This window comes from Malaclemys terrapin, chromosome 5 (genome assembly GCF_027887155.1).
Source record: "Malaclemys terrapin pileata isolate rMalTer1 chromosome 5, rMalTer1.hap1, whole genome shotgun sequence".
Lineage (NCBI taxonomy): Eukaryota > Metazoa > Chordata > Testudines > Emydidae > Malaclemys > Malaclemys terrapin.
In genome coordinates this window covers 62900605-62928506 of record NC_071509.1, presented here as the reverse complement: position 1 = coordinate 62928506, position 27902 = coordinate 62900605, and the positions used below count along the sequence as shown (strand labels likewise).

Genomic DNA, 27902 nt, shown 5'->3' with positions numbered 1-27902 from the left:
CTAGACGCTCCTATTAAGAACATGTGTATTATGTAAGAGAGCTTTTGACTGTAAAGAAAAAAGGGGATAATGACTTACTTCACAAAGAAATTTTAAAATTGCCTTTTGCTAAAATGTTGACTGAAAAGGCCGCAAGAAAAATACAACTCAAAAGGGTTTGATATGGTGCAGGTGGAACTAGAGTTTTTTGTTGCTTTTTGTTTTTAAGCAGTCAAACCTTGAAAAAGAAACACTGCATCTCTTTCCATATTAATTTTTTAAAAAAAATAACCTTTAGTAGTTGAATGCAAAAGATTTTGTTCTGCTCTGGACTCCCAATTCAGGAGTGGTGACTGCTCCACACGTCCTTTTAACACAGACAAAACTAATGAGGAATAAAGAAATGTTGGCACTCATTTCTTAGCATCCCTCCTCATTTTCCACAGCCCGAATTCTGTCTCCAGACAGACACCCACATCTTTGGTCAGCATGGTGGCTGCTGTCCGAGGAAGCAAAGAGGGAGATACTGCCCAGACTGCATAGTTATAATGCTCTCAGCATCAAGAGCTATCTGTGTCTCCGATGCATGAACCCTTCTGCCAATTGAGAGAGCAGCATCTGGGTTCACCTTCCCAACGTGGAGAGTGGGGGAGATTTTTGGCCTTTGGAAGGTTAAAGCCTACTACCAGCAAGTCACACATATAATGAAGGCTTGGAACCTACTTGCATTAACACTTTCTTGGCCAGGCTACTAAAAAGGCCTTTTAGAAGATGCCGGCAGAGGAAGTAGAGAAGAATCCACCCCCACATGAGCCACAGCAAGGCAGATACAGGCAGGTTTCCTCTCGAGTTATACAAGAGAGATCTCCCCAGTAGGTTGCTCTTCTGTGAGATTATGGGCTAGGGTTCCACTGAGTTCATCAAAGAATAAGGGGAATGGACCTCAACTGGACCTTTCCCCTACTTCATATTTCCCAGGTAAATTCCAGTTAGGAGCTTAATCCAACTGGTCTCTTCTGGGTTAGCAGAAGCCAGTGTTTCAACACCCTTTAAAAAACAAAATAAAATAAAGATTTTCAAGGTTAGAGATCAGGAGGGTTCTGTTCTCCCCATTTATGAGAGCAAGGATGAGATTATTCGGAGTCCTGGGAACAAATGGATGGAAAACCCTCTCTTTCCTAAGGTGTACATGCAACAAGAACTTCAGAACTGTCCTAAACCTTGGTGTTTCTTATCCTGTAATCTGTTCAGCAGTGGAAAAAGACTCCCTTTTGTAAGTCTCCCTGAAGAGTAAGCTGGTGAAACCAGAAATTTACTGCAGGATCTGATCCCATCCTGTTAGTACTAAATGAGTTGACTAACTTGCACCAATGAACTGTTCTTGAGCAGTCTCCAATTCATTGAGCAAAAGTGACTAATTCCCATGTCACAAAGGTTTCCTTCAATATTAAGCATGAAAGCTTTTTCTCTTCTTTTTTGGTGGTTGTATAAACATCTGTTTCAACTATTGTATTTCATGTGTGGGTTGTGTGTTAGAGTTTTTGCCTTGAAAGAAAGCAGTGGTGAAGAATAGGGACTGGTTCCATGCCATTTATTTTATTTATTTATTTTTGATCATCCTCCTAAACTATAGATTAATTTAGTCATTTAGGAATCAGAAATACTTTTCTTCATTTTAGCACATGAAGCTCCAAAATGTGGACATTTTTGTTGTCCCTTCCCCTCACAGTTACATGGTAACACCAAGAGCCAGTGTTTGAAGTCAGTTTGTAATTGCCACAACGGCACGCTAGCTCTTGGACAGCATGTTGTTCACTGTGCTGGTCCCATGTCGTCGTCCTGCTGTACTCAAATACAAGTAGCAAAGTGTAACTGCAAACTCTAACCTCTGAAACGTGGGTATACATTTCAGAATGGGTGTACGTAATGGCTGGGCTGCTCTCTTCTGTGTCTCCGACATATACATATACAGGAGGAGACACAGAAGAGAGCAGCCCAGCCATTAGCTTCTCCTACACATTAGCTGGGGCCTTATTTGGTGCTGAATGAAGTATTAAGGACTTGATCCTGCACCACTGAAGTCAATGGAAATTTTTATGCAGGATCAGGTCCCAAGGCCCAGTCCACAAAATGACCTATGTGGATTTATGTAGTCAATAATAAGGTATTCCTTCTGCATGTATTTGATATCTACACTCAAGCATGTGGTCCATCAGACTCCACTTAAAGGCCAGGCAACTCTTTTGGGGAAGTTTTTAGAAGACAAATAAATAACAGCATTCACCATAATCAACACGTTTCTTTGAATAAAATAGATCTATGTAATTCAAATAGTCTTTTTCTTGGAGAGGCTGAGGAGGTAAGAGCCTTATGGGGACATTTGTTTATGTGGGAATGGTTTGGTGGGAAAGTCCTGCCAGTTGGATTGTGTTGGAGGTATGGTTCTCCTGTGTGCTTTGTTTCTATTGCATTTTTATCTGAAAAAAAAAATGTTATTTGCACCTATTTATACATTGCTGTAAATCATAATTAATACATAAATATTGATGCATTGGGATGTAAATATTTGACTAGAATAATAAAAATTAGATCTTTTCCCTTGATTCTCTTTTCTTTGTATTCTTTCCATTTTGTAGTTTAAGGTCACCTACACAATGGAAGTAACTAAAGTGTTATTTTTTACACTCTATTAATGTCCTCTTTTTGTTTAGTTAATAATTCATGTGACTGAAATGTAGGAGAGAAGTGGAAATACAGAATGCCTATCAATGTGCTCAGTTTGAATTGTTTGCTCAGCATACTATAACTTTTGTGTTGGCAAAACTCTGTTTGTGATGGTGGGAGGGGAGCCTAAAAACTTTCCATGATTATACAGTAGCTCATATGTATTTACTGTTGTTTTAGGCGTGCCAACTCCCAGTCCTGAAATTCTTCGACATACCTTGAACATGCTTGTACGAGAGAGGAAAATATATCCAACTCCAGATGGCTATTTCATCGTGACCCCACAGACTTATTTTATAACCCCATCCCTCATAAGAACTAACAGTAAATGGTACCATTTGGATGAGAGGATACCTGACAGGTCTCAGTGTACCTCTCCACAACAAGGAACTGTAACTCCCTCCACCTCAGGCTGTGTCAGGGACCGAACTTTACCCAAAAACCACTGCGACTCTTGCCATTGTTGCAGAGAAGACATGCACAGCATGCATGCGTCCACCCTACAGAGGAAATCAGCAAAAGACTGTAAAGATTCATATTGCCCTCCTTCTCTGTGTCAGGTACCACCCACTGAAAAAAGTAAAAGTACTGTAAATTTTTCTTATAAAGCAGAGACACTCTCAAAGCCTAAAGATGTAGAAAAGCAGTCTAAAAAATTTGGACTAAAATTGTTTCGGCTAAGCTTTAAAAAGGACAAGGCAAAACAGCTGTCCAATTTCTCTGCCCAGTTTCCTCCTGAGGAATGGCCCTTGAGGGATGAAGACACCCCTACCACTATACCTAGGGAGGTAGAAATGGAGATTATTAGGCGCATTAACCCAGACTTGACTGTGGAAAATGTAATGAGGCATACTGCACTAATGAAGAAACTTGAAGAAGAAAAAACTCAAAGAAGCAAAGCTGGATCTTCAGTTCACCATAGTGGGCGAAGCAAAAAGAGTAGGAATCACAGAAAGTCTCATGGAAAATCTCGGTCACACAGCAAGACCCGGGTGTCCAAAGGAGACCCTTCAGATGGTTCCCATTTGGATATACCAGGTGAAAGAGAGTATGAGTTCTATGATCCCCTTACTAGGTCCCCACGGGAAGGCTGTTTCATAATAGAACACAAAGGAGACAATTTTATCATGCACAGCAATCCTAATGTGATTGAGTCTCACTTTCCCATGACACCAGAATGGGATGTATCTGGTGAACTGGCCAAAAGAAGAACTGAGATGCCTTTTCCTGAACCTTCAAGGGGAAGCTCCCACTCCAAGGTCCATAGAAGCCACAGCCATACACAAGATAGAAGGTCAAGGAACGAGAGGTCTAACAAAGCCAAGGAAAGGTCTAGATCAATGGACAACTCTAAAGGACCTCTGGGTTCTGCTACTTTAGGTACACCTGAAGACGTAGCTGAAGGATGTAGCCCAGATGACCAAACAACAAGCCAAGCATATATTGATGACAGTACCTTAAGGCCTTCGCAGTCACTCAGCCATCAAAGGGGTCTGATTTCATCTGCAAATTATAAAGATGTGTGTGTACCCGAAATAGTTAGTGGCAATGTAGAAACCCCCAATTCCTGCGGCTTATTGGAACAAATCAAGCCTACAGAGAATTTACCATCTTATAGTGAGCTCAACTCCTGCACAACAAAATCGGCAATTGATGATTATTTTCAATGCAACACTTCAAGTGAGACTGTACTTACTGCTCCATCACCACTGGGAAAAAACAAAGAGGACCATGACTCAGTGACTTTAACAGATGGAATAAAAAAACTTTCTCCCTCAGAAAGACAGTCCCAACACATAGCCAGAGAACCTGGGGTACACAAAGAGGAATCCCCTAAAGGGCCATGTAGTGGTCCAGTTGCTGGCCAGCCCCCTGAGGTGATCGCAAATGGGCGACTAGTTCAGCACCATAACACTGAATCAAGCAGCCTGGACAAAAGGAAAGAAATATTTAGCAAAGATACACTTTTTAAACCTCTGCACAATACACTCTCTGTGAATAGCTATCACAAGTCCAGTGTGCCCCTACTAAAACCCCATCAAAAGACACCCTCTGACACATTGCCAGTCAGATGTGAGAAACTTGAACAAGCTATAGTAACCCCAGTTACACAAGTTTTACCTGCTTCACAGAGACAGCAAGAGCCGGTTGGGAACCAGGAAGCCACCTTTGATTATTACAATGTTTCTGATGACGATGACTCAGAGGAAGGAACAAACAAAAATGCTGAGGAAGAAAAAAGCAGGGATGATGTGGGCACTATGCAGTGGCTGCTTGAGCGGGAAAAAGAAAGGGATCTGCAAAGAAAGTTTGAGAAGAATCTCACTCTTCTCACCCCCAAGGAAACTGAAAACAGCAGCAACCAGAGAGCCACCCATTCAGCTCGACTGGACAGCATGGACAGCAGCAGCATTACTGTAGACAGCGGGTTCAATTCGCCACGGTAGGACTGTAAAATTAATTATAAAGACCACTCTAGAATGCTCTGTTTTCAGTTATTACTGTGTTTCATATGGTTGAGCGATTGTGGGAATATGTTAAACTATTTCAGATATTCTTTTAGACAAAATTTTTAGGCAGCCTCAGAAAGCCTCTATCCAGACCGATGGCTTGGTTTCTTTCCCTCACATAGGCAAAAGCAACAAATTTTACCACTGCCTTTTTGCCATAGGCTCATTGTACCTCCACCCCAAACTTTCCTGTATTACTTTTTCTGATTAATTTATGTTGTATTTAGAATAGGACGGGGGGAAACCTCAACAAGATGAACTGGAAGAATGGATACAGTGTAGTGGCAGTGTCTTTGGCTGAGACATTACAGATAGCTGATTAGGGAACGTAGAGATACCACTTACGCTTTTCTCTGGTATTTTTTAAATCCTCTTTCTGAAGCCATGTCTCTCAGCAGTCCAAACTGGTAGGATTTGAAGAGCAATCTCTTCTACCTAGAAGAAGAGTGGAGGGAGGTTCAGGAAGGTACCACAGCCCTGAAAGTATTAAGGAAGTTTGGTCTCTGAAGATGTCCAAACAGTGCATCAACAGAGGTGTCTAGCATGTAATGTCTAGGAAGAGAGTGCAAGGATTCTATATGGTGTTAGAAGTTTTAGAAACATATGGGAAGAGACAGTTGCTGATATATGCCCACCCTGAAGGCTTTACAGTGTCATCTCCAGTTTAATAATCCTTCATTGAGGCTTCTCCTCTCTGATCTAAGAGGAAGCCATGGCCCTGGTATACTGGGTCTCAAGTCTCATTGTGTATCCTAGAAACCAACCAATTAATCCAGACCAATGATTTTTAAGACAAAGTAACAATTTACAGGTGGTACTATAGTTCTTTTGCAGTATCCTATTGTAAACCTAAGTTATTTATCACCTTCACTTTTACAACAAATAAAATCTGAATCTTGTTAGGTAAAAGGAAATTATATTTTTTTCTGTTTTAAATTGATTTAGTTTCTCAAAATTGTTAATTTATAAAAAAAAAAAAAATGAATGTTTGTAGTGGGGGCCTCAGAACGTATGCAAAGTAGTCTTCATCTCTACACACACGGCCAGATTCTCCTTTCAGTTAAAATGGTGTCAGTCTAGAGAAAACTCCAATGGCTTTGATAGTTAATCCAGAATGATGATGGTGTAATTAAGAGCAGAGTTTGACTCAATGGCTCAGAATGAGAGTCATGTAGGTTGACTTTTAGGCTTCTACCTAACTCTTTGTGCTGTGCTGCCTCTTGATCCCTCAGCATATCGTTGTCCCTCCTCTTACTAAACAGTAGCAAGTGTTTCACAGCACAGCCTGTCAGGGAAAGCTGCCTTACTGCAGGAATGAAATGCAGTTTTGTTTCACATCTCCCCTGCTGCTCCATGGCTGAGGGTAACTCTTCTCTGGCACTTTTATCCCTCCCTGGTTCAAGGATTTTTAGAGCTACTGCTTTGCCTCCAATCAGCTACATGCTGCACTATCCACCAAATCACTGGGGTAATTTATTTTTTAAAAAGACACATTAATGGGGATAATTATTTCTAGCAGTAAATTTAAAAATATAATTTTAAAGGAAGGAGGAGTAATTAAGGTTTTTCTGTAAGTAGATGCAGCCATGTATTTCATTTGGGTGTGTGCAGCCCTGCACTCTGGAGCCAGAGTATTTTCCCAAGCAGAACCTGAAGGGGGCAGCCTCTTGTGGCCGTAGCTTCTTCCCTGGCTATGAGACTGCGCTGCCCTATTCCCCACTTGGTTCCGTCTTACCACCTGTGGCTGGAGGCAGAGTTCTGTGTATCAGAGGGGGGGTAGCCGTGTAGGTCTGGATCTGTAAAAAGCAACAGAGAGTCCTGTGTCACCTTATAGACTAACAGACGTATTGGGGCATAAGCTTTCGTGAGTGAATACCCACTTCGTCAGACGCATGCCACGAAAGCTTATGCTCCAATACGTCTGTTAGTCTATAAGGTGCCACAGGACTCTTTGTCACTTTTTATTTTTACTGACATTTCTAATTGTATATAGTTAATTAGTACCCTTAATACTTAGTGTTAGTTAGCGGTAGTTTAAGTATTTCCCTGGTGATGCCCTCACCGGGATTTAAACATTGTCCATAGTGTGCGGGAGTGATTCCCAAACAACGATCGCCACATGCAGTACTTGCTGTGCCTAGGCGAAGTCACATCAGGGAACAGTGTTCTATTTGCAGATTTTTCACCAAATGGACTAAAGTGGCAAGGGATCTTTGTCTGAAGCAGCGTCTGCTCAAACAGGCCACGAGGCCGGCTTCAGCACTGAGGCCCTCGTCAGATCAGAATTCACCCACTGGTTCTGAGAGTGCTGCCTCTTCACTTCCTGGAGCTGGCGCCTCTCTGAAGAGCTGAAGGAGTTGTTTTCCCATCGAGTGTGCCGAGGAAAAGATAGCATAAGACCAACCGAGCCTGCTCCAGGTCCCAGTCCCTCCTCCAGAAGGAGTGTGGATCGGCACAGGGTGAATTGGCCGATGTGTGGGATGGAGCAAGTCCATTAACCGCTTCCCAGTACCATGCAAGGAGGTCAGAGACCCCATACCATTGACTCTGGGGCCCTGGAGCATCCATTGAGTCTGGTACCAATGAGGGGGATGCCAGCACTGGCTGTTCCTGCACTAGCTGTTCCTGCACTAGCAGCATATCAGGCTGCAATGGACCTCTTCTGCCTTTCTGTCCTGACCTCATCCTTGGTCCAGGACTTTGCTAAGGCTGCATCTTTTATAGCTGCGTAGGCTGGGTGGGCCACTGAACCTGGGAATCTGTTGGCACTATATCCTGAGGTTTCCCTTTCAGTAATGATCAGTAGAAGTGGGATCAGTACCAGACTGTGCGCAATGGACCTCTCCAGCCCTGTTAATTGTGACTGGCACTCACTGCCCTCCATTTCGGCATTGTCAGTTACTTTGGTATTGCAGCTGACTTCAGGGTCGACACCGCTTCCAGCCCCAGAAACAACCTGTACTGTTTCAACCGTCGGCCCCAGCTCCCTCATCATTCTAGGCTATGGGCGAGTCGGACCAGTTGCTCTCACCCTCAGGTCTGGCTCCTCCTTTATCCCCTGAAGTCTGGGAGTCTTTGGAATCCAGGTCAGGATCTTCATCCTCTGACTGTCCCACCATCTGACTAACATCAGTGGCCGTTCATGGAGCTCTCTGGGTACCAAGATTGTCACTTGTTTTGCAGTCGGGGTGGGGGCCTCTGGCCCAGTGCCTACTGTCACCAATGCCCTACCCGTGGGTCTCCGTGGAATCCATGGGATGCTCCTCAGTCACATAGGTCCCACCCCTCATCTCGCCGACCAGCTCTGTGACAGGGACCATCGTTCCTCTACAGGCCCAGGTATCAGTGAGCCTTCCCCTTGCAGAGCCTCCAGAGTCATTCCGCCCACGCCCATCAGTTCTGGAGCAGGATCCAGGTCTGGCACAGTTAACCACTCCATCTTTGTCCCTGGACAATTCCACAGTGCTGGTCTCTTTCTCCCCTTCGGTACCAGAGGATTTCAAGGTGTACTAGGACCTTTTGTAGCATGTGGCTGCTTCCCTAGATATCCATGTGGAGTTTCTGCAGGAGAACACTCACAAGTTAGTGGATATCCCAAAGTCATCTGCCCCTCAGAGAGTCGCCTTCCCCATTAATGATGAGCTACTTGGACCTGCTAAGGTCCTCTGGAGCACATTGGCTTCGATACTTGCAGGGGTAAGATTAAATCTCGACCTTTATGACATCAACCAATATATCAGATACATGAGGTTCCAAATGATCACTCGTCAACTCTCCTCCCGTGTTGTCTCAAAATGAATGACTTGCTACTCTGGATCTTCAGGACTCCTACTTTCATGTGGCAATTTTGCTGGGCCACAGAAAATTCCTTCGGTTTGTCATAGTGGAATGCCATTTTCAGTATATTGTGCTTCCATGCAGCCTCTCTTCTGCCCCTTGGGTTTATACTAAATGCATGGTTGTCGTGACGGCATTTCTCAGGAAGAAAGGAATCCACGTCTTTCCGGGTCTGGGCAACTGGTTAGAGAGCAGCAAGTCCAGAGGGGACGTTCTTCCTCACATCGACACTACACTGTGCTTGCTTGACCACCTGGGTCTCATCCTAAACACCGTGAAGTCAACTTTGGTTCCCACTTCGAGTTCATTGGGGCCCTACTCTATGGGTTCGAGAGCATGTCTGCCGATTGACTGTTTTCAGGTGATTTGCTACCTTTGCCTCAGTCTGCGGTGTCAGCCTTCCACTACAGTTTGGATGTGCCTGGGATTCTTGGGCCACGTGTCTTCTTACACCCAGATGGTCCAGTTTGCACCTGCCTTTGCCCCCTCCAAATGCGGCTCAGGACGGTTTACCGTCTGACTCTTCACACACTGGACAGATTAGTCTGTCTTCTTCACCTGGTCTTGGACTCCTTGAAATGGTAGACGCCTCCAGAGAACGTTTGCCAGGGCATTCCCTTCATCTGGCCTTTGCCAACCAGGTCTGTGGTCTCCGATCCCTCCGTGATGGGTTTGGGAGTACATCGAGGGTTGCTGAAAGTTCAAGGTCTATGATCAGAGCAGGAGCCCTCATTGTATATCAACATGCTGGAGCTTTGAGCTATCTACAATGCATGTCACACTTTTCTGGACCATATCAGGTGCTCGGTAGTTCACATACTTACCGACAATACCACCACAATGTATTCTGTGAATAAGCAAATAGGAACACACTACAGGAGGCTCTGTCAAGAGGCAATCAGTTTGTGGCAGTTCTGCTCTGAGGAAAGCATTACTCAGATAGCTGGCTATGTGCCTGGGGTCCAATATCATCTTGCAAACCATCTCTGCAGGAATTTTTCCCTGTGTCACAAGTGGTCTCTGAAGACAAACATCCTCCAGGTCACCTTTGCAACTTGGGGCATTCTGACAATCTACCTATTTGCTACGAGACACAACAGGAAATGTCACCTGTTATGCTCTCAAGGGGGCCTCAGATGGGGCTTCCTGTCTGACGCTTTCCTTCTCAGCTAGCAGTTGGCTGTCCTGTATGCTCTTCCCCAGATCATCCCAGAGGTCAGCCTCAATCTGAAAGTGGATTGAGCCAAGCTCATTCTCATTGCCCCAGCCCATCTGAGACCGTGCTGGTTTTCAAACCTTCTTGCGCTACCAGTTCAGCCTGCCATACCCCTTCCTCTCCATCCTGACCAACTCTCTTAGAATCGTGGTCACACATTGCATCCCGCACTCAGTTCCCTGCATCTCACAGACTGGTTGCTTCGTGGCCAAATGAGGAGGGATAGCAGTGTTGAGTAGGATCTGTTATACAGCCACCAAACAGTAGAAAGCCCTCTACCAGAATAGCCCATGCAATGAAATGAAAATGGTTTTTGGTGTGGTCCTTGGCTTGCAGAATTCAACCAGTGCTGGCCTCTATCCAGGACATCTTGGAGTACTTGCTGCATCTTCAGTCGTTGGACTTGTGCTTAGTTCATTGGAAGGGGATCTGGCAGAGATATCGGCATTTCATCCCCGCCTCGTTCAGAAAAGATCAGTCTTATCCAATGCCATGGTAGCAAGATTCTTAAAATGGCTTCTTTGTCTCCATCCTCCGGTCCGAGAGCCGGTTCCTTTGTGGGACCTTAATACAGTCCTAGTGGCTTTAGTGGGCCCTCCACTTGAACCCCTCGCATCTTGTCCCTTCCACTTTTGTGTCATGAAACTGTGTTCCTAGCAAGGGTGTCAGAGCCTTCTCAAAAGAGTGGGGGGGAGGCTCTGCCCTCCCAAGGCCCCGCCCTTGCCTGGGGGGAAGGGGAGCAAAAGCAGTCCCCTGCCTGCATCCCTTCCTCCTCCACCAAGGGCAGGTGCAGGGACCCAGGCTCCCCACAGCTGCCCGTGTGGCTCTGGCCAGGGTGCAGGGCCTCGGAGTCATAACCCAGCCATGATGAGAGCCACGTGGGCAGCTGTGGGGAACTGCAGCAGACCCTCCATCTGCCCGTGATGTCAGGGGCCTATTAAGAGTAGACCCCCACCCATGTCCCTGCCCAGGACAGGTGGAGGGTCTGCAGCTCCCTACATCTGCCCGTGCGGTTCTTACCATGGATGGGTGGCAGCTCCCACGCATGTGCCCCCCTACACTTACCCCCCCCGCCCCCCGACGGCAGGAGCTGGTTCAGGGAGAGCGAACCCTTCACGTCCACCTGCCCTGGGCCGGCCGGAGAGCATGTGGGGAGGGAACACAGGCCGGGGCTGCCCTCAATTCCCCCACACCGTTAGCACCTGGGCTCCCTGGCCAGGCTCCATGTTGGCCTGGCCAGGGGGTGGAGCCTTGGGGGGAAGGGTGCCCCGGCGAAAAGTGGACAGGCCAGGCCTGTCCACTTTCAAAAAGTGGGAGGGCTATGGCCCTGCTGCCCATCCCACCCCGATTCTAGAGCCACTGGTTCCTAGTAGCAGTAACATCCACAAGGAGAGTCTGTGAGTTGTTGGCTCTGATGGCAAAGCCCCCTTACATATAGGTCTCTAAGGACAAAGTGACTTTACTAACACGCTCAAAATTTTTGTCTAAAGCAGTTTCTCCGTTCCATTTGAACCACGCAGTATATTTACCTGTGTTCTTTCTAAGCCACATTCATTTCCAGAGAAGCAGAGTCTCCATTCATTAGATGTCAAGTGATGCCTAGCCATCTATCTAGACAGGACTAAACTGTTTCATGCTTCACTTTATTTGTGTCATGTGCAGATAGTTTGAAGGGTCAAGCAGTCTCTTCACAGACACTCTAAATGGATAACATCCTGTATCAAGACTGCATATGCGATAACTTCGGCTCAACCTCCTCAGCAGCGGCGAGCTCATTCTACAAGAGTGCAAGCAATATCAATAGCTTTCCTCAATGATGTCTCAATATTGGACACTTGCAGGGCTGCTACATGGTCGTCCACACATACGTTTACTAATCATTATGCCATTATAGCATCTTCCAGAGCAGATGCAAGTTTTGGTAGGGTGGTCCTGCAATCCTTGTATAGGCAGACTCTGAGCCCCTCCTCCTGGGGTGGGTACTGATTGTGAGTCACCTAAGTGGAATACACAGCTGCATCTACTTGAAGAAGAAGAAATGGCTGTGGTTCTTTGAGATGTGGTTTCTTTGAGAAACTGTGGTTCTTTGAGATGTGATGCCAAAGTATTTTCCATGGCCCACCCTCCTTCCCCTCTGCACTGGAGTCTAGTCTCTGGGTGTTTGCTGCGAAGGAACTGAAAGGGAAAGAGCTACGCCACGAGGTGCAAGCGCTGAACTCTATATGTACTGCTAGGCAAAATGCTCCAGCTCTGACATGCTGAGGCGCACACACCTAAGTGGAATGCATATCTGCCTCACATCTCAAAGAACCATAGTTACAGTGAGTATCCATTTCTTTTACCTGTTCTTGCAGCAAAAAAAGGCCATATAACCTTAGAAGGTTTAGGAATGGATCCATTTTATTGATCACATGTTATGCAGATGTTTAGCATCTTTCCACTATGACAGCAGTATGGGTATACTTACAAATTAATCTTTTATTTTTTTAAATGGAAGTACACTTCCACTTATTCTTACTGTTGCCCATATAGCACTCTGCACCTCCCACCCAAACAATTTGATCTTATTTGGCATACAGAGCTTTTTCTTTCTCCGGGTTGCTTGCATATGAGTCAGTTCTTATACTACTGTTTGGCTAGCTGACAGGATTCACATATGTGATTGTGTACCTCAAATTTGCCGTTCAGTTAGTTCAAGGAGATATTCTATCTGCCTTCATTCTTTGCACTGAAGCTGAAAGCTCTATTTCTGTCCAGCTTTTTAAAGTTTAAAGTTTAACTAGCTTAATAATGGAACAAATAAGTTCAGTGTATTGGACTGCTGTACTAGCTTTATATAAAGTCAAATGGGAAATAGAAATGGCAGTTTTTAAAATTAGGTTTATTGTATAATCCCTCTCTTTGTCTGCCTTTACTACCCACTTTTTAACATCTCTTTTTGGCAAGAGCCATTAAAATTAATCAAGAGTAACATACAACAGTCAAGAAGCTATTTTTTAAGTCTGGATGTACTCTGGATATTTCAAGGGGTTTCATGTACCCAAGGAATGAGTTTTATTGTGAGATAACTAAAATGGGTACTTCTGGTCAATTTCAAAACCAGTGTAACTCCATTAAAGTAAATGGAGTTAAGAGTAAATTTGGCCTTTTAATTATAATTAAAATACTGTACCATTATTACCTTCCCACTTTACAATAAAAAAAATTGGTTTTGGAGCTTCTTTCTAGGAAGCAGGCGTATTTAGTACACCTGAGTGTACTAAATACACCAAAATTACCATTTCAGCACCATAAAAGGAAAATATATATTTTAAAAGGATGACAAATTGGAAAAAACACACTTTAACAGGATCTTGATAATGAAAGAATTCCTTCTAAAGTCAAAAGACACTGAAGGTATTTTATCTGTAAAATTCTTGAACATATCCGTATTGGAAAAACTTCTATCAGACTCACATTACATTTTGCTGATACAGCTATTCAAGTTGGCTCCAGGTGCCTTTAATAAAAAAAAAAAAAAAAGAGAGAGAAGGTCATGCAATCCTGCTGCTTTTCCCTCCTCTGGAGTCATACCTAACCCTGCCATCAATCTGCACACACAGCTTGCATTGCAGGATGACGGCAATCTCAGGATATACGTGTTGTCACGGTCAATTTTGTGACATCAAAATTGAAAATGATTGAAAATCTGGAAATGATGGTTACAAATTGAATAATATGACTTCATGTGAGAAATAAAGAATGGGAACTCATAAATTGTAAAAACAAAGGCTGTTTTTCCGTCATCTGTCCATCCCCAGCTAAAAGTTTAGGAAGAGAAGTCAGAAAATGAGAGAGGGGGTGTTTTGCCTGTCACACGCACAGTGAGTGGTATGCAAATTGTCCATTGAAGCAAATGAGTAATACTCAAGGCAGAAGAGGGCCAATGGTAAGCAGAAGTGTACCTATTATAACCTATCTCAAAGTTTTCCACTGGGTATCAGTGATTCTTAGTAATTCTGTTTCTGTTTATTCCACACCTGAATTCATTCTTCTGGGTATGGTTTTGTATTCATCTCCACAGAAATAATTATCGTTAACAAAGAATTATGGCTATAGGTGGAGAATAAATAGCAGGAGCAAATGATTCGTTAAAAATAAAGTCTGTCTTCATGCAAATATCCTCACGGGTAGAACATAAAAGAGGAGGTATAATATAAGAGGAGGAGGAGGAGGGATAGAACTGACTTTAAATACAATAGCCAAGATTTTCAAAAATTGGTGGCTCAAATTTAGGCTTCTGTGTCCTTATTTAGATACCTCATTAAATGGCCTAATTTTCAGAAGGGCTAAGTGCACAGCCACTCCCACAGATGAACAATTTACTTGCATTAAAAGAACTTTCTACATTAGATAAAGTGAAATTACGACACTAATGCTGTTTAAGGACCCAATCCTGCATCGTGATAGTCCTAATAGTGGAGGGCATTCAGAATGTCAAGGCTCGGATGCCAGCAGCTAGAAAAATTCCAAGAAATGTCATAATTGGAAGTATTACAGCTTTAATGGAAAATAGTGTCTTCAGTTTTGTCAGAACTACCAGAAATGTTCTGTGTGCAAATATATACACTAATGGCAAGGCATAAAAATACTGCCCAGAGGAGAATTCTCATAGCTCAGTTCAGCCACCTGGCTGATTCAGTGAAACACTTCTCAAAAAAAGAACAGGAGTACTTGTGGCACTTTAGAGACTAACAAATTTATTAGAGCATAAGCTTTCGTGGGCTACAGCCCACTTCTTCGCATGCATATAGAGTGGAATATATATTGAGGAGGTATATATACACACATACAGAGAGCATGAACAGGTGGGAGTTGTCTTACCAACTCTGAGAGGCCAATTAAGTAAGAGAGAAAAAAAAAAACTTTTGAAGTGATAATCAAGCTAGCCCAGTACAGACAGTTTGATAAGAAGTGAAACACTTCTGTGTTTCAATGCACCAGCCTGAAAAGAAAGGTGATCTATTTCACATGGAAGTTATTTGCCCTCATGAAAAATCCAGATGTTTGATATTGGCTCAGACTTACAAACTCTTTGGGACAACTTCAGGTCTGTTTAGTACTATACCTGTGTGATCACCTGTTGACCAGTGAGTACATTTGCAGTTTCTTTTGGAGCAGCATGTGAATAATCAAACTGATATGGTTCATTGGTGTGACACTGCATGCAAACACAGGAAGCCCATTTTAAAACGCCCCAGTCAGTTTTCCTCTTCGGTAGATATATGGGGGGTAGCGGTGTTTGTTTGTTTTGTTTATTTAATTTATTTTGCTTTTTAGTACTCGCGAGAGCCTGGCTTCCAACACTTCAAGTATTGTTGAAAGTAACAGACGTCAGAACCCAGCCCTGAGTCCTGCACATGGTGGCGCAGGTCCAATGTTCAACTTTCGAGCAAGTGCAGACCCTCCAACAAGTGAAGCTGAAAAACTGCAGAAACCTGCTAACTGCCTACAAGCTTCTGTTACTAGTGTTTGATAGTCATTCTGCCTCAGCTCTTCTGTCTCATCCTATACAGCAAAGTTTACGACACTGGGACTGATGTTTACATCTTTGGAAAAACGAGCATCTCATCCACAGTTTTGGTGTTTACTTAAACTGTGCTGCTATGTAGGGACAACAAAGAAATCTTTATTTCAAGGTATTGCTTTTCACATTTGCAGCTCTGTAGCAACAGAATAGCAGTAGGGATAATATGTACACCTTTGCTTCACTTAATTGTAACTGAGCACATATATGAAAGTCTAGACACTGTAAGTGTAATCTGCATTTTCAATGTCCATGCAGTTGCCAACTCCATTTAAAAATGCCACAGATGTGTGATGCCCCCTGTGAGTGGTTAAACTCGGCCACAGAGTTGATCCTTTTATTTCAGAAATTGAGCCACCACTAAAAATAAACAGCTCGGTCACCTTGAGGGAAAAGAAAGCCAAACATGACTAGTAAAGACCTCAGCTCTATCTGTGAATTATTTCTATATCAGTCATTTTCACTGTGAGTTTTCATGACACGATTTTGCAAGAATCTATAAAAGCAAGTCAAAAGAGGTCATGTTTTAAGTATGTGGGGTGGGTAAAGGGGAATTGCTGTATTTTATTTTTTTGTTTCAAAAGTATATGAGATGCTTGTCTAAAACTTACTACGTTAACCTTCCATAATTGCAAACAGAGTTGTAGGCCTTTGAATTCAGGTGAAAGGAGGGGAAGTCTAACTATGGTTGAGGCAAAGCAAATAGTGACAGAAAAGGCGTAACAGGTTTTTTTAGTATAAATCAAATATTTAAGGAAGGTGATCTCATTGGTGTGGCACGTCTGATATTCCAACGTGCTGTTAATGTGAGAATCAGAATAACAAATTTGTTTGAACAAAAGAGAAGTTCTTTGTGATACAAATGACAAGCATGGCCTGAAGAGTTGATTTCTTTCTAATGGAAGGACATAATTCTATTTTATATAGCTTTTAAGTAGAGTGCCTAAATTAGGCTGTTGAAAATAGCGTGCATTGTAGTGGTTATCAAAGGAGACATTTAGAGAAGTATAAACTTCAGGCCTTTTAGTCAATGGGCGTTATTTACAATTCAGCATTTTATGGACATGAATAGCTTTTAAAATTACATATGATTTGAAATTAAATGTGTTCATATGGTTGGTCGAGAAATCCTAATTCTGCAGGTGTGGTGTATCTTATTTGTACTCCCTTAAATTGTTATTCCAAAGTAATTTATGCTAAATTGATTACTCCAGAGTAATTCTTACAGATAGGCAAACTCCACTAGTAATTTTTAGGTATAAAGGGCCAAATTCTGCTCTGTTACATATGCAAACATATACTGCAGCAAACTGTCTCCAAAAGTTCCCACATTTGCTATTTTATCAGAACTGGAAGAAAAATGAAAACATTAAGAAGAATGTTCAGCAACGTAAATACTTACATTGCCTTTTATTGGTACCCAGGTGTTACACCCAACAGTACATATTAAAAACCAACATTTTCTTAAGTTTCTGGTGACATGTATAACTTGTATAAACCATTTGAGCTTCACTCATGTTCTGTATTGCCATCAGAATTCTTTAGTAAAGATACAGCTGTATATTACACAGTTGGATATAGCTTACATACTTATGAAATGGCTTTATAACTCTGGACACAATTGGTTTCTGATTCTGTCAGTATATCATACAGAACCTATTTCTATAATGCACACATCTAACTGTTTTTCTTATTTTTATGCATAAATTCCATTTCATCAGAGCAATAAGACCTTTCAGTGCACATAAGGGAAATCATTGTGCTTCTTGGTTGGTTAAAGTCACTTGGCCCTTAGCCTCCTGCCTTATCATGCCTTCCAAGCCATGCTATCATGACCCAATAATACTTTGCCTGTCCCATCTTATTGCTTAAATATGTAACTTCAGGATTGCTTATTACATGCAGACTCGAGTCTTTTTTGTGAGGCGTCATTATATATGATACAGTGGCTGACTGTGATTTTTGTTTCTGAGATATGCTCTGATGTTAGTAGTATGTATCAATTCAGTAAATAAAAATGTTTGAACAATATCTTAACTTATAGCTGATTATCTGAAAGTACAAATTGCAGTATTAAAATGTGAACAGCAAAGACAAACTTTACCTTTTTGGGGAAAACATTTTCTTTGTTATAAACTTACTAAAATTTATACAGGTAGTTGACTGTACAGAAGACCTCTTTGCAGAGAAATATCATAGTATCTACTTAAAAACTGTATGGTATGTGATTTCTGAAAGTTCCCATAGACCAGCGGACAACATAAAATGTCATATTAATGTTAACGTGGCATACTACCTGTATTAATGTGATTCTCAGAATATGGAATGTAAACAGATGTTTCAAATAGAAACATTCTGATCTAGAATTCTTTTAAAAAAAAATCAACAGGGGAATATAAAGAAATTCCGTCGTGAGGTTCTGGTAACAAAACCACGGGAGTGGAGCTTGAGTCCTTCAATGAAATTATAGCCTTGTATTACGTGGTTGCTTATCTGTCGTTCTTCTTACAATTTAAAGGTTTACAGAATTAGGTTGAATCTCTGTGTTGTGTCAACTTTAAAGGGTCAACACAAATCTGTCGGCATTTTGCACACTTTAATATGTATTATTATAATACAACGTTACTTGTATGGTAATTTTTTTTACATATATAACTACCTCCATGAATTTGATGAAATGCAGCAACATTAAAAAAAGTGTTTTGTAAAAAGCAAGGTTAAAAAAATTCTGAATCATTAGGTCATGGTGTTCTCTTGTGTGTCAGTGCTTGCATACAAAGTCATTATGTTTTCATTGCCATGATTTCCTTTTACTCTATTAAATTGGGCTTTCCGTTTAATAATTTGAGATTTTGACGAGGCCACATAATTTTGTTAATGGTGGACGGAAGCCTAATACCTTCCATTGTCTCGCCATTATTGCTAAAATTTTTACCTGGTAGAAAGTCAAAATGATCATTAAAGCAACGCAGACTAGTCTCTAAGGTGCCACAAGGACTCTGCATTGCTTTTACTGATACAGATTAACAGGGCTACCCCTCTGAAAATGATAGTTGTAATTTAGCAGATCATTAACACCTACAGTATATGAAATATGATTGGCAGTTTGGAGTTTAACAGAAGACACACCAGGTATTTTTTTTGCCAACCTTCAAACACTTTGGGCCCTATTCTGCCTTCACTTATGCCAACATATCAAATCAGAACTTCTCTTGGAATGGCAGGCGCTATGTGCTATCCAGCTCTCATTTAAATGATGCGCACTTCATTTTCTAAATCCCATGCATCTCAGATGCTTGCTTCCATTGAAATTAATTATAAAACTTTAATTGACTTTATTGAGATTTGTATCAGGGTCCCTAAGTAAGGTGTATACAGAGGTGCCCATCCTGCAAAGAACCTGGGCAGACTTCCAATAAAAAGGGGGTTAGCTGTAGAGTAATAGCCAATTACAAGTTGCCTTTTTTTAAAACTAGGAAATTTTCAAAAACCAAGGAAAATAAGTGGAAGATGCCCCTTAGCAGCTCTAATTTATGTTCAAAACCTGAATTTATTCAAGCATACAGAATACCAATACCATTATTCAGATGTAAATTAACATACAATCACTAGATAAGCCAATTTTGCTGTGTAAGTATTTTAATTAAAAAAAAGAGAGAGAATAGTACCCATTTGACTCCACAGAGCAATGTAAACACCCACATGGTAGAAAGTAAGGCTAGGTCTACACTACCCGCCTGAATCGGCGGGTAGAAATCGATCTCTCGGGGATCGAATTATCGCATCTCGTCGGGACGTGACAATCGATCCCCAAATCGACTCTCTTAGTCTACCAGCGGAGGTGGGAGTAAGCACTGTCGACGGGGAGTTGCGGAGGTCGATTTTGCCGCCGTCCTCACAGTGGGATAAGTCGGCTCCTATAGGTTGAATTCATCTACGCTATTCGCGTAGCTGAATTTGCGTATCTTAAATCGACCCCCCCCCCCCCCCCCGTAGTGAAGACCTGCCCTCATTCTCACCCCCATTCGAACAGTAAAATCTATTTGAAAACAAAGTTTTTGATGAAAACCTCAACCTTATTGCTGGTGATGGTAGTTTATTTTTTGAAAAAGTAAGATCATAAACAGTATTTGGAGCCCATCATAAACTGATAATATTTTCCACTTATATTTCATGCCTTTTACCTGAGGATCTCAAAGCGCTTCGCAAACCATCAATTAAGCATCACAAGCTTGTGAGGTAGGGAAATTTCATTATCCCTATTTTACTCACTGACTTATTGAAACACAGAAAGGTTAAGTGACATGTCCAAGATCACACAGAGTCAACAACGTGATTATCAGATTCTTTATTTCATTTGAGTCATGACAATAGGTTTAATGTTTTAATATTTAACCAAAGTGCTTAATGTTTACACTATAACGATATTCTTCTGAGGTGTTACAGTTATTAAAGTAGGAGAGAAACTACTTTATAGTCCTGCACTGGACTTCGATATTGAAAGTGCCAAAAATGTTCACATTTCAGCAATAGGGCTGCTGCCAGTAGTGGTTTCAGAAAAGTCAATTTTAACTAAAAACTTGTTTTTCAAATACATTTTACAGGGCTTTCCCCAAGGTGATGCTTCAAATTGCTATACTGAGTAAGTGGAGGGTCTTCTTTTAATCTAGAGTCACACCATAGTTTACAATCCTCTCTGCTCCTCTGAAGAAGACAATATAGTATTAAAGAGAAATGCTGCAATTTTTTACTTAATTCCTTTAAACATATATACTTAAATGTTACCCATAATAACATACATAATTTAATTAGTCTATAGTTTATTAATGCATCAGAATTTCCTTTTTATATACAACATGCCCAACTGGAATTATTGAAGTGCCACTGGTGTGAAAGGAGAATGGGATTATCACCTTTTTTTGGTAGCAGCATTTCAAATTTTTACTTCAGTTACACAGGTGTATATCTGGAATAACTTTACTGATTTACACTGAGATCAGACTCAATCCTTAACTCCATTGAAGCTTTGTTCTAAGCTGAGGGTTTTTGTTTCCCTTCCCTGGGTTAAATATGTAGAAGAGGCAGAAGGCCACTCACACTTGGATTTGAAAATATGACTTTGTTTGAATAAACAGGTGTTTCTCCCATGACTATATATGAAATCTGTAGTGAAATGCACAGTCAGCAAGCCTCCTGCCCCCCCGCCTGGATGCTAATGCACAACCATCTGTTTTGCACAGTGGAAGGTCAAATCTCTGTTCAGTATAATGCACTCATCAAGCTGTACAGTGGATAAGAGCCACCCAAAGGATGCCCATGTGAAAGTATGAAAGGTCTGAACAGGGCTCTTAGAGTAATTGGCACAGATGTTACTTTTATACATAGAGGAGACTTACGTTTAAAGGGATCATAATTCTGCAGGTAACTTTCTGTGGGTGACTGAATGTGACTGTCGCATTAGGTTTAAATGAGTTAATAAATGCAAGTGGGACTTACTGTATGTTAGAAGGGAGTTTTGCAGCCAAGACTGCCTTGTATAAATGTGTTTGCACTGAAAATAAATTTTAAAAATTACTTGGTCTCTGGTTGCTGTAAAGGTCATCCAAGATGGATGTTCTGTTTATATTGTATAGTATTTCATATGAAATAATTACAGTTCATAAAATGTCTTCCCTAATGTTACTGATTTATAACAGCACATTTGTAACATGGTTTTTATTGTGTCAGTGTACCATATTGTAAATGATGATTACTTGTCATGCTTAGTATAATAATTTAAAGGAGAAAAGGACAGGGATTTTTGTAAGTCTATATATTTGAAAGTCCCTCCATATGGTACTATTGTGTACATGTTGTTTACGTAGTGTTGTGTGAAATATCCATTTTGGATTGTGTTACTTTTTAAGATATTAAATAACATTTGGTTATATGTTTTCAGTGGGTTTTTTTGCACCTTCAAGGGATGTGGAGGACACATATATTCTTGAGTTTCATCCAGTGTTTCTTGCCCGCATTTAGTAAAATGTGCACAACAAATTTGCCATCTCAAAAAACAAAGGTAATTGCAGCTTGATATTTTCATGCATACTGAATGAAATCTCTATGAACATTTCTAGTAATAGAGAAGCAAGGGTGAAAACTAAACATAAGTATTGGATTTAAAACTCCCAATTTGAATTGGACATACAGGCTAATGCAACTACAATGAACATATTTATAATTGAATTTACAAGAATATAGTTGAGGTGGATCAGACTTCGGTGAAATGCAAAATCCTTTAACGCATTGTAAAATCAATTGGAGACAAATTTCAGTTTTCCCTTTTTCTTTTTTTCCCTTTGCCATCTCTGTGGGCCAAAGAAGGTCATGGTACACAGACAGTGGAGAGGAAGAACCACTAGCAAGGTGATTGTTTGGGTGAAGTGCAAATGACACTGTGGATGGAAACAGACTTGACAAATCATAAACAAGATTTACATATGCCATTTTCCTGCCATAACAGGAGAAAGGGTTATGGAGCGATTCTGACCCCAAACGTTTTGGCTTGGCTCTGGAGTGTTGGTTTGACTACCAAAACAACCACCATTTGCCTGATTTAATGTTCACATATGCCCCAAGGTCAGGTATAAAGCATTATGTATTAATGTTTTGGATATCAAGTAAGAGTTTCTATTTGAAATGGGTTCTGGCAGCCATTGTTCCTTGACTTTTCAATTCTCTGTGATTCATACAACTATAATACTACACATACTCTTTTCTATAGTGCCAGAAAAACTGCACCCTTTCACCCATCCATCTGATCCCTATTGCTTTTCATAATCTCATCCCTAAAACTATTTTGAAACTAGGAAAAGTGGTCATGTTTCAGTAGGGGTTGGCTGACACATTTTAATTAACCTTCATCTAATACTGACCCTTTTTCCAAAAAAGGATATGTAGATATGCCCTACATTGAGCAAGTTTAGAAAAATGCTCTGAGTGGCCTGTAGGCAAAGCATCCTCATTAATCACTCCACCAATCATCAGTCCTACAGTCAAGTTCTGGTAGTCCCATCACTGTTACGCAGCAGTAATTTGGGCTCAGTTTTTTTTTTTTTCTCCTCAAATACACCTCTCCTGGTTTTTCTTTGGTTTGGTTTAGTTTTTGAAGTGTTGGAGGACTTCACAGGGTAGCTTTTCACCTCTTAGTCTGTGATTTCACCTGCACATTGTCTAGGAGGAAACCTAGATTATGTTCCCAGGCCCTTTATACACACACCCTAGAACTATATTTGGAAACCCATGTTTGAACTTGCTTCATACCTATTCAGGCTGAAGGTTCAGAAATCTGGAGACCTCATGCAAATATCTTCATATTTTAATTTGAATATGTGAATATGCTTTACGAATGTCCCGATTACCAGAACTGTAAACCTGACAAGGATGCAGCATGGAATGAGCTTTAGAAGCAAAGGGATTGCTATGCTCTGCCATCTCCCTAGAGTGGTGTTGAGAGAACTCAGGTGGCAACTTGAGGCTCTGCCGCTGACTGCTGCTCCTGCTGGACTGGATGGAGGGTTGCGGTTCAGTTGTCTTGCTAGCTGCTGGTGCTGGCTGCTGCTTGGCCCGGACTGGAAGAGCCATCTGACAGCTTCCTGCCATTTGATGGGGATGCTCTGGTTAGCCTGAAGCTGGGTGCCTAGCTCTGGCTATTCCTTGCTTGGCTGCCCCTGCCTGTTTGGAGCAGGGGTAGGCAGGGGGTGAGGCAAGTGGAGTGTTGTGGGGATAAAGAGGGTTCTGGCCACTGGTTACTGCCCACAATGTGGCCAGGCATAGATAGCCCAATGTCACTTTAACTATAGCTGCAAGCCTATGGCCAGAGGTGGGCTGAGAAACTATGTTCTCTTGCTCTTTAATTGGAGCACTGGACTCTTAAGCGTAGATTTCCTACCTGGAATGGACCTTAGCATGGAGTGTCTCCCTAGCTCTCCATATCAGGAGATTACTCCTGCCTAGGAGCTTAAATGAGGACAGCAGCTAAAGAGAGCAGACTCTGCTGGCATCTCATCAAGAGACTTGGTCTCTGTCTAAACATAGTTTCAGTTAAGCTGGTTCAGAATCAACTTGCCTGGCCACAGTGGTTTCAACCCAATAACCTTTTTTTTAAAATGTACAGTGTGCCCTTCCTTCTCTCCATGTGTCCCCCTGTATCTGAGTCTCTTTACCCTTTTCAGTATCTGAGTTTTCCTGCAAACTAATTTTTCTATAATGTATCTCGTCCATTTTCTTCACTCTTCCAAATTGTCTTCTGATTCTGCTTCTCTTTGGCATCTTATCTTCCCCATTAGTATTTTCTCTTATTTATTACTTTTCCTTGACTCTAGATGTTCCCTACTTCCCCCTTTACATTGTTTTTTGTTTGTTTGTTTTGTTTTTGTTTACCCTCCCTCAAAATCTCATCCTCTTTGTACAAACTTCCTCTTTCTTCAATCCCTTTCTCTTTTTCACTCCTCCTGCTAATTTGAAATAGCTCAGTTGAGGTGAACTGAACAACAGCTTCAGGAGAGGAGCTCCTGCCATTAGGTGTCTTGTGAAATGCTGCTCAGGATTTGTGATTTAAAAAATGTGAAGGTGTCTAAATACCCCCAGCCTTTCATCAGCACTGCCATTTATATCCTCCCCCTCATTTCCCTCACTACCCTTTATTCCTGCAATATGTTCTTCTACCAAACTTCTATGTGTATATTTATAGCTGAGTGAAGATGACTAAAATCCCAGTCTCTGAAGAGCTTTGTGATGTTTATACCACATCGCCTTCCTCTGTGCAATAGGGCAAGCCAGCTAGGGTGACCAGACAGCAAGTGTGAAAAATCAGGATGTGGGGTTGGGGTTAATAGGAGCCTATATAAGAAAAAGGCTGAAAAATTGGGACTGTCCTTATAAAATTGGGACATCTGGTCACGCTAAAGCCACCTAGCAGGAAAGTAAGTGGGTTTTGTTTAAGTCCAGTTGTGTTTCAAAAATTGCTAGCCAGATGCTGGTCTCTTATCAAATTTCCTGAACTATGTTATGGGGAGCTCACAATTCAGACCTACTTTCTTGGTACAACTGATAGCATCAAGGTATAGAAAGTCTTGCAGCAATCTCAATGACCCAGGAGCTTTGGTGATCGGGACCTTCATGCCAAGGTGAATAAGCTTGGGTTGGTATACACTCTTTTCTACATATCTTCCAAATTCTCTGGTGAAATAAAAGAAAACTCTGCTCTTGGCTTTATACTGTATAGTAGTCAGAACAGCTCCTTCTGACAATGGGACCACCCTTTCCTCTGTGGAGTCTGCTGGACCTACAAACCTGGCAGTTCATTTTCCTCAGTAATTTCAAGGAACTTCACCTAAGTACTTGTTTTTCTTAAATATGGGCCCTTAATTGTTTAGGATTGTCAGAACAACTCATTGGTACTGTGCTGAAGACCATAAGTAAAGTTAAATCAAATTAAAGAATTAAGATCAGAAAGAAACAATGCACTGGGGGAGGTCATATTGTTTTTCTAGGGTTACCATTCGTCCAGATTCCCCCGGACATGTTCGGCTTTTTAAGCTAAAAATAGCGTCCGGGGGGAATTTGTAAATGTCCGAACTTCCCCCCCATGCAGAGCACGCGCGGCTAACAGTGCTGCCGGCCGCCCGGTGTCACTTACTTGGGGCTCCGACACTCAGCCAGAGAGAGCACGTCCTCCTCCCTCCCTCCCTCCCTGCATCGCAGATCGGCTCCAGCAGTCTGGAGCGCCTCCCCGGCTGCTGCCCAGCGGCTCAGGCAGTTCCTGAGCAAGTTCACCAAGACATTAGGTGAAGAAAGGCCAACAACAAGGGGGCCAGGGGGTCGGAGAAGGGGCAGGGAGGTTCTGGAGGGGGCAGTCAAGAGATGGGGGGGTCGGGAGTTCGGGGGGGGGCTTTCTGGGGGTGTGGATAAGGTTTTGGGCAGTCAGGGTACAGGTAGGGTCCTAGGGGGCATTTGGGGGCGGGTCTTAGGAGCGGGCAGTTAGGGGACAAGGAACAGGGAGGCTTAGGTAGGGGGTGGGGTTCTGGAGGACAGTTAGGAGCAGGGGTCCCAGGAGGGGGCAGTCAGGGGACAAGGGGGGGGTTGGGAGTTCTGGGGGGGGCTGTCAGGGGGCAGGAGTGGGGAGAGGGATCGGAGCAGTCAGGGGATAGGGAGCAGAGGGGTTTAGATGGGTCGGGAGTTCAGGGGGGGCTGTCAGGGGGTGGGGAGTGGTTGGATGGGGCGTGGGAGTCCCAGGGGTCTGTCTGGGGGTGGGGGTGTGGATAAGGGTTGGGGCTGTTAGGGTACAGGTAGGGGGTAGAGTTCTAGGGGGCCAGTTAGGATGGGGGGAGGGTCTCAGGAGGGGGCAGTCAGGGGACAAGGAGTGGGGGGAGGGTTGGGGGTTCTGAGGGGGGGGAAGTGGGAAGGGCAGGGCGGGGCTAGGGCAGGATGGGGCGGGGCTCCTCCCGTCCTCTTTTTTGCTTGCTGGATTATGGTAACGATAGTTTTTCTGGCTTGGTCTGAGTAGGAGTCACCAGGGATGACTTGTTTGTGCCCAGTTTCTTAGTAATTTTTTAGGTCAGTGTGAGATTCACCTTTATTTTAAGTGATACATTTTCTTTTGGGACTTGAATATGGTTCTGAAGAGACTATTTCTTGCCTATATATCCTTTCAATTCTATATTTTTGTTTGCTGCTCTTTGAAAATTACTACTGTACTTTCCTTGGCTATCATAGTGATGAAGTATACCTAAGTGCAATGCTTAAAAAAAATGCTTTGGAAATGAAATTAAGAGTTCCAGAAAGAGTCACATTTATTTCCAGCTATCTTTGGCCTCAAATGTTTTTATCCAAAGAAAAATTGATATATTGATGCTAATGATGGCAATCTTACTCTAATGTTTAGTGTGTCTTGTCTATTGGACACATCCTGCTTTCATTTACAACCACACAACTTGTCTTCCAGGGAGTTGCACAGATGTAATTGAGAGCAGAGTTTGGCTATAAATTAGGGCTGTCAATAGCAGTTAACTCACGCGATTAACTCAAAAAAATTAATCACAATTAAAAAAAGTAATTTTGATTGATTGCACTTATAACAATATAATACCAATTGAAATTTATTCAATATTTTTGATGTTTTTCTACTTTTTCAATATTGATTTCAATTACAACACAGAATACAAAGTGCACAGTGCTCACTTTATATTATTTTTTATTACAAACATATGCACTGTAAAAATGATAAACAAAAGAAACCGTATTTTTCAATTCACCTCATACAAGTACTGAAGTGCAATCTCTTTATTGTGAAAGTGTAACTTACAAATGCAGATTTTTTTTTTTTTGGTTACATAACTGCACTCAAAACCAAAACAGTGTAAAACATTAGAGCCTACAAGTCCACTTAGTCCTTCTCATTCTGCCAATCACTAAGACAAACAAGTTTGTTTACATTGACAGAAGATATTGCTGCCTGCTTTTTATTTGCAATGTCACCTGAAAGTGAGAAAAGGCATTCGCATGGAACTTTTGTAGCCGTTGCAAGGTATTTACATGCCAGATATGGTAAACATGTGTATGCCTCTTTATATAGGGTGACCAGATGAGGGGAAGAAAATATCGGGAGGACACATGGGGAGGGGAGTGACCGCTGGCAGAGGAAAAAGAAAAAAAGCCGAGTCCTGCCGGCTGAGCAAAAAAAAACCACCACCACCCAGTGCTGCCAGCGGATATAGGGACAAATTGCGTCCTGGCCGAAGATCAGTCAGGATGCAGGACAGACACCGAAATATCGGGACAGTCTGGTCACCTTATCTTTATGATTTGGCCACCATTCAGAGGACATGCTTCCATGCTGATGATGCTAGTTTAAAAAAAAAATGCATCAATTAAATTTGTGACTGTACTCCTCGGGGGGAGAACTGTACATCTCCTGCTCTGTTTTACCCGCATTCTGCATATATTTCATGTTATAGCAGTCTCAGATGATGACCCAGCACATGTTTGTTTTAAGAACACTTTCACAACAGCTTCGACAACACACAAAGAA

At 42.1% G+C, this 27902-nt stretch overlaps 1 protein-coding gene across 3 annotated transcripts in view; it reads left to right on the top strand.

Annotated features, from left to right (window-relative positions):
* STOX2 (storkhead box 2) overlaps positions 1-21759 on the top strand; it is a 101138-nt gene extending 79379 nt beyond the window's left edge. For all 3 annotated transcript variants that reach the window (XM_054030104.1, XM_054030105.1, XM_054030106.1), the window contains 2 exons: positions 2884-5146; positions 15586-21759. In XM_054030104.1, coding sequence (XP_053886079.1) covers positions 2884-5146; positions 15586-15781 — 2459 coding nt within the window. In that variant the 3' untranslated portion in view covers positions 15782-21759. The remainder of the gene's footprint in view (positions 1-2883; positions 5147-15585) is intronic.
* The last annotated feature ends 6143 nt before the right edge of the window (positions 21760-27902 follow it).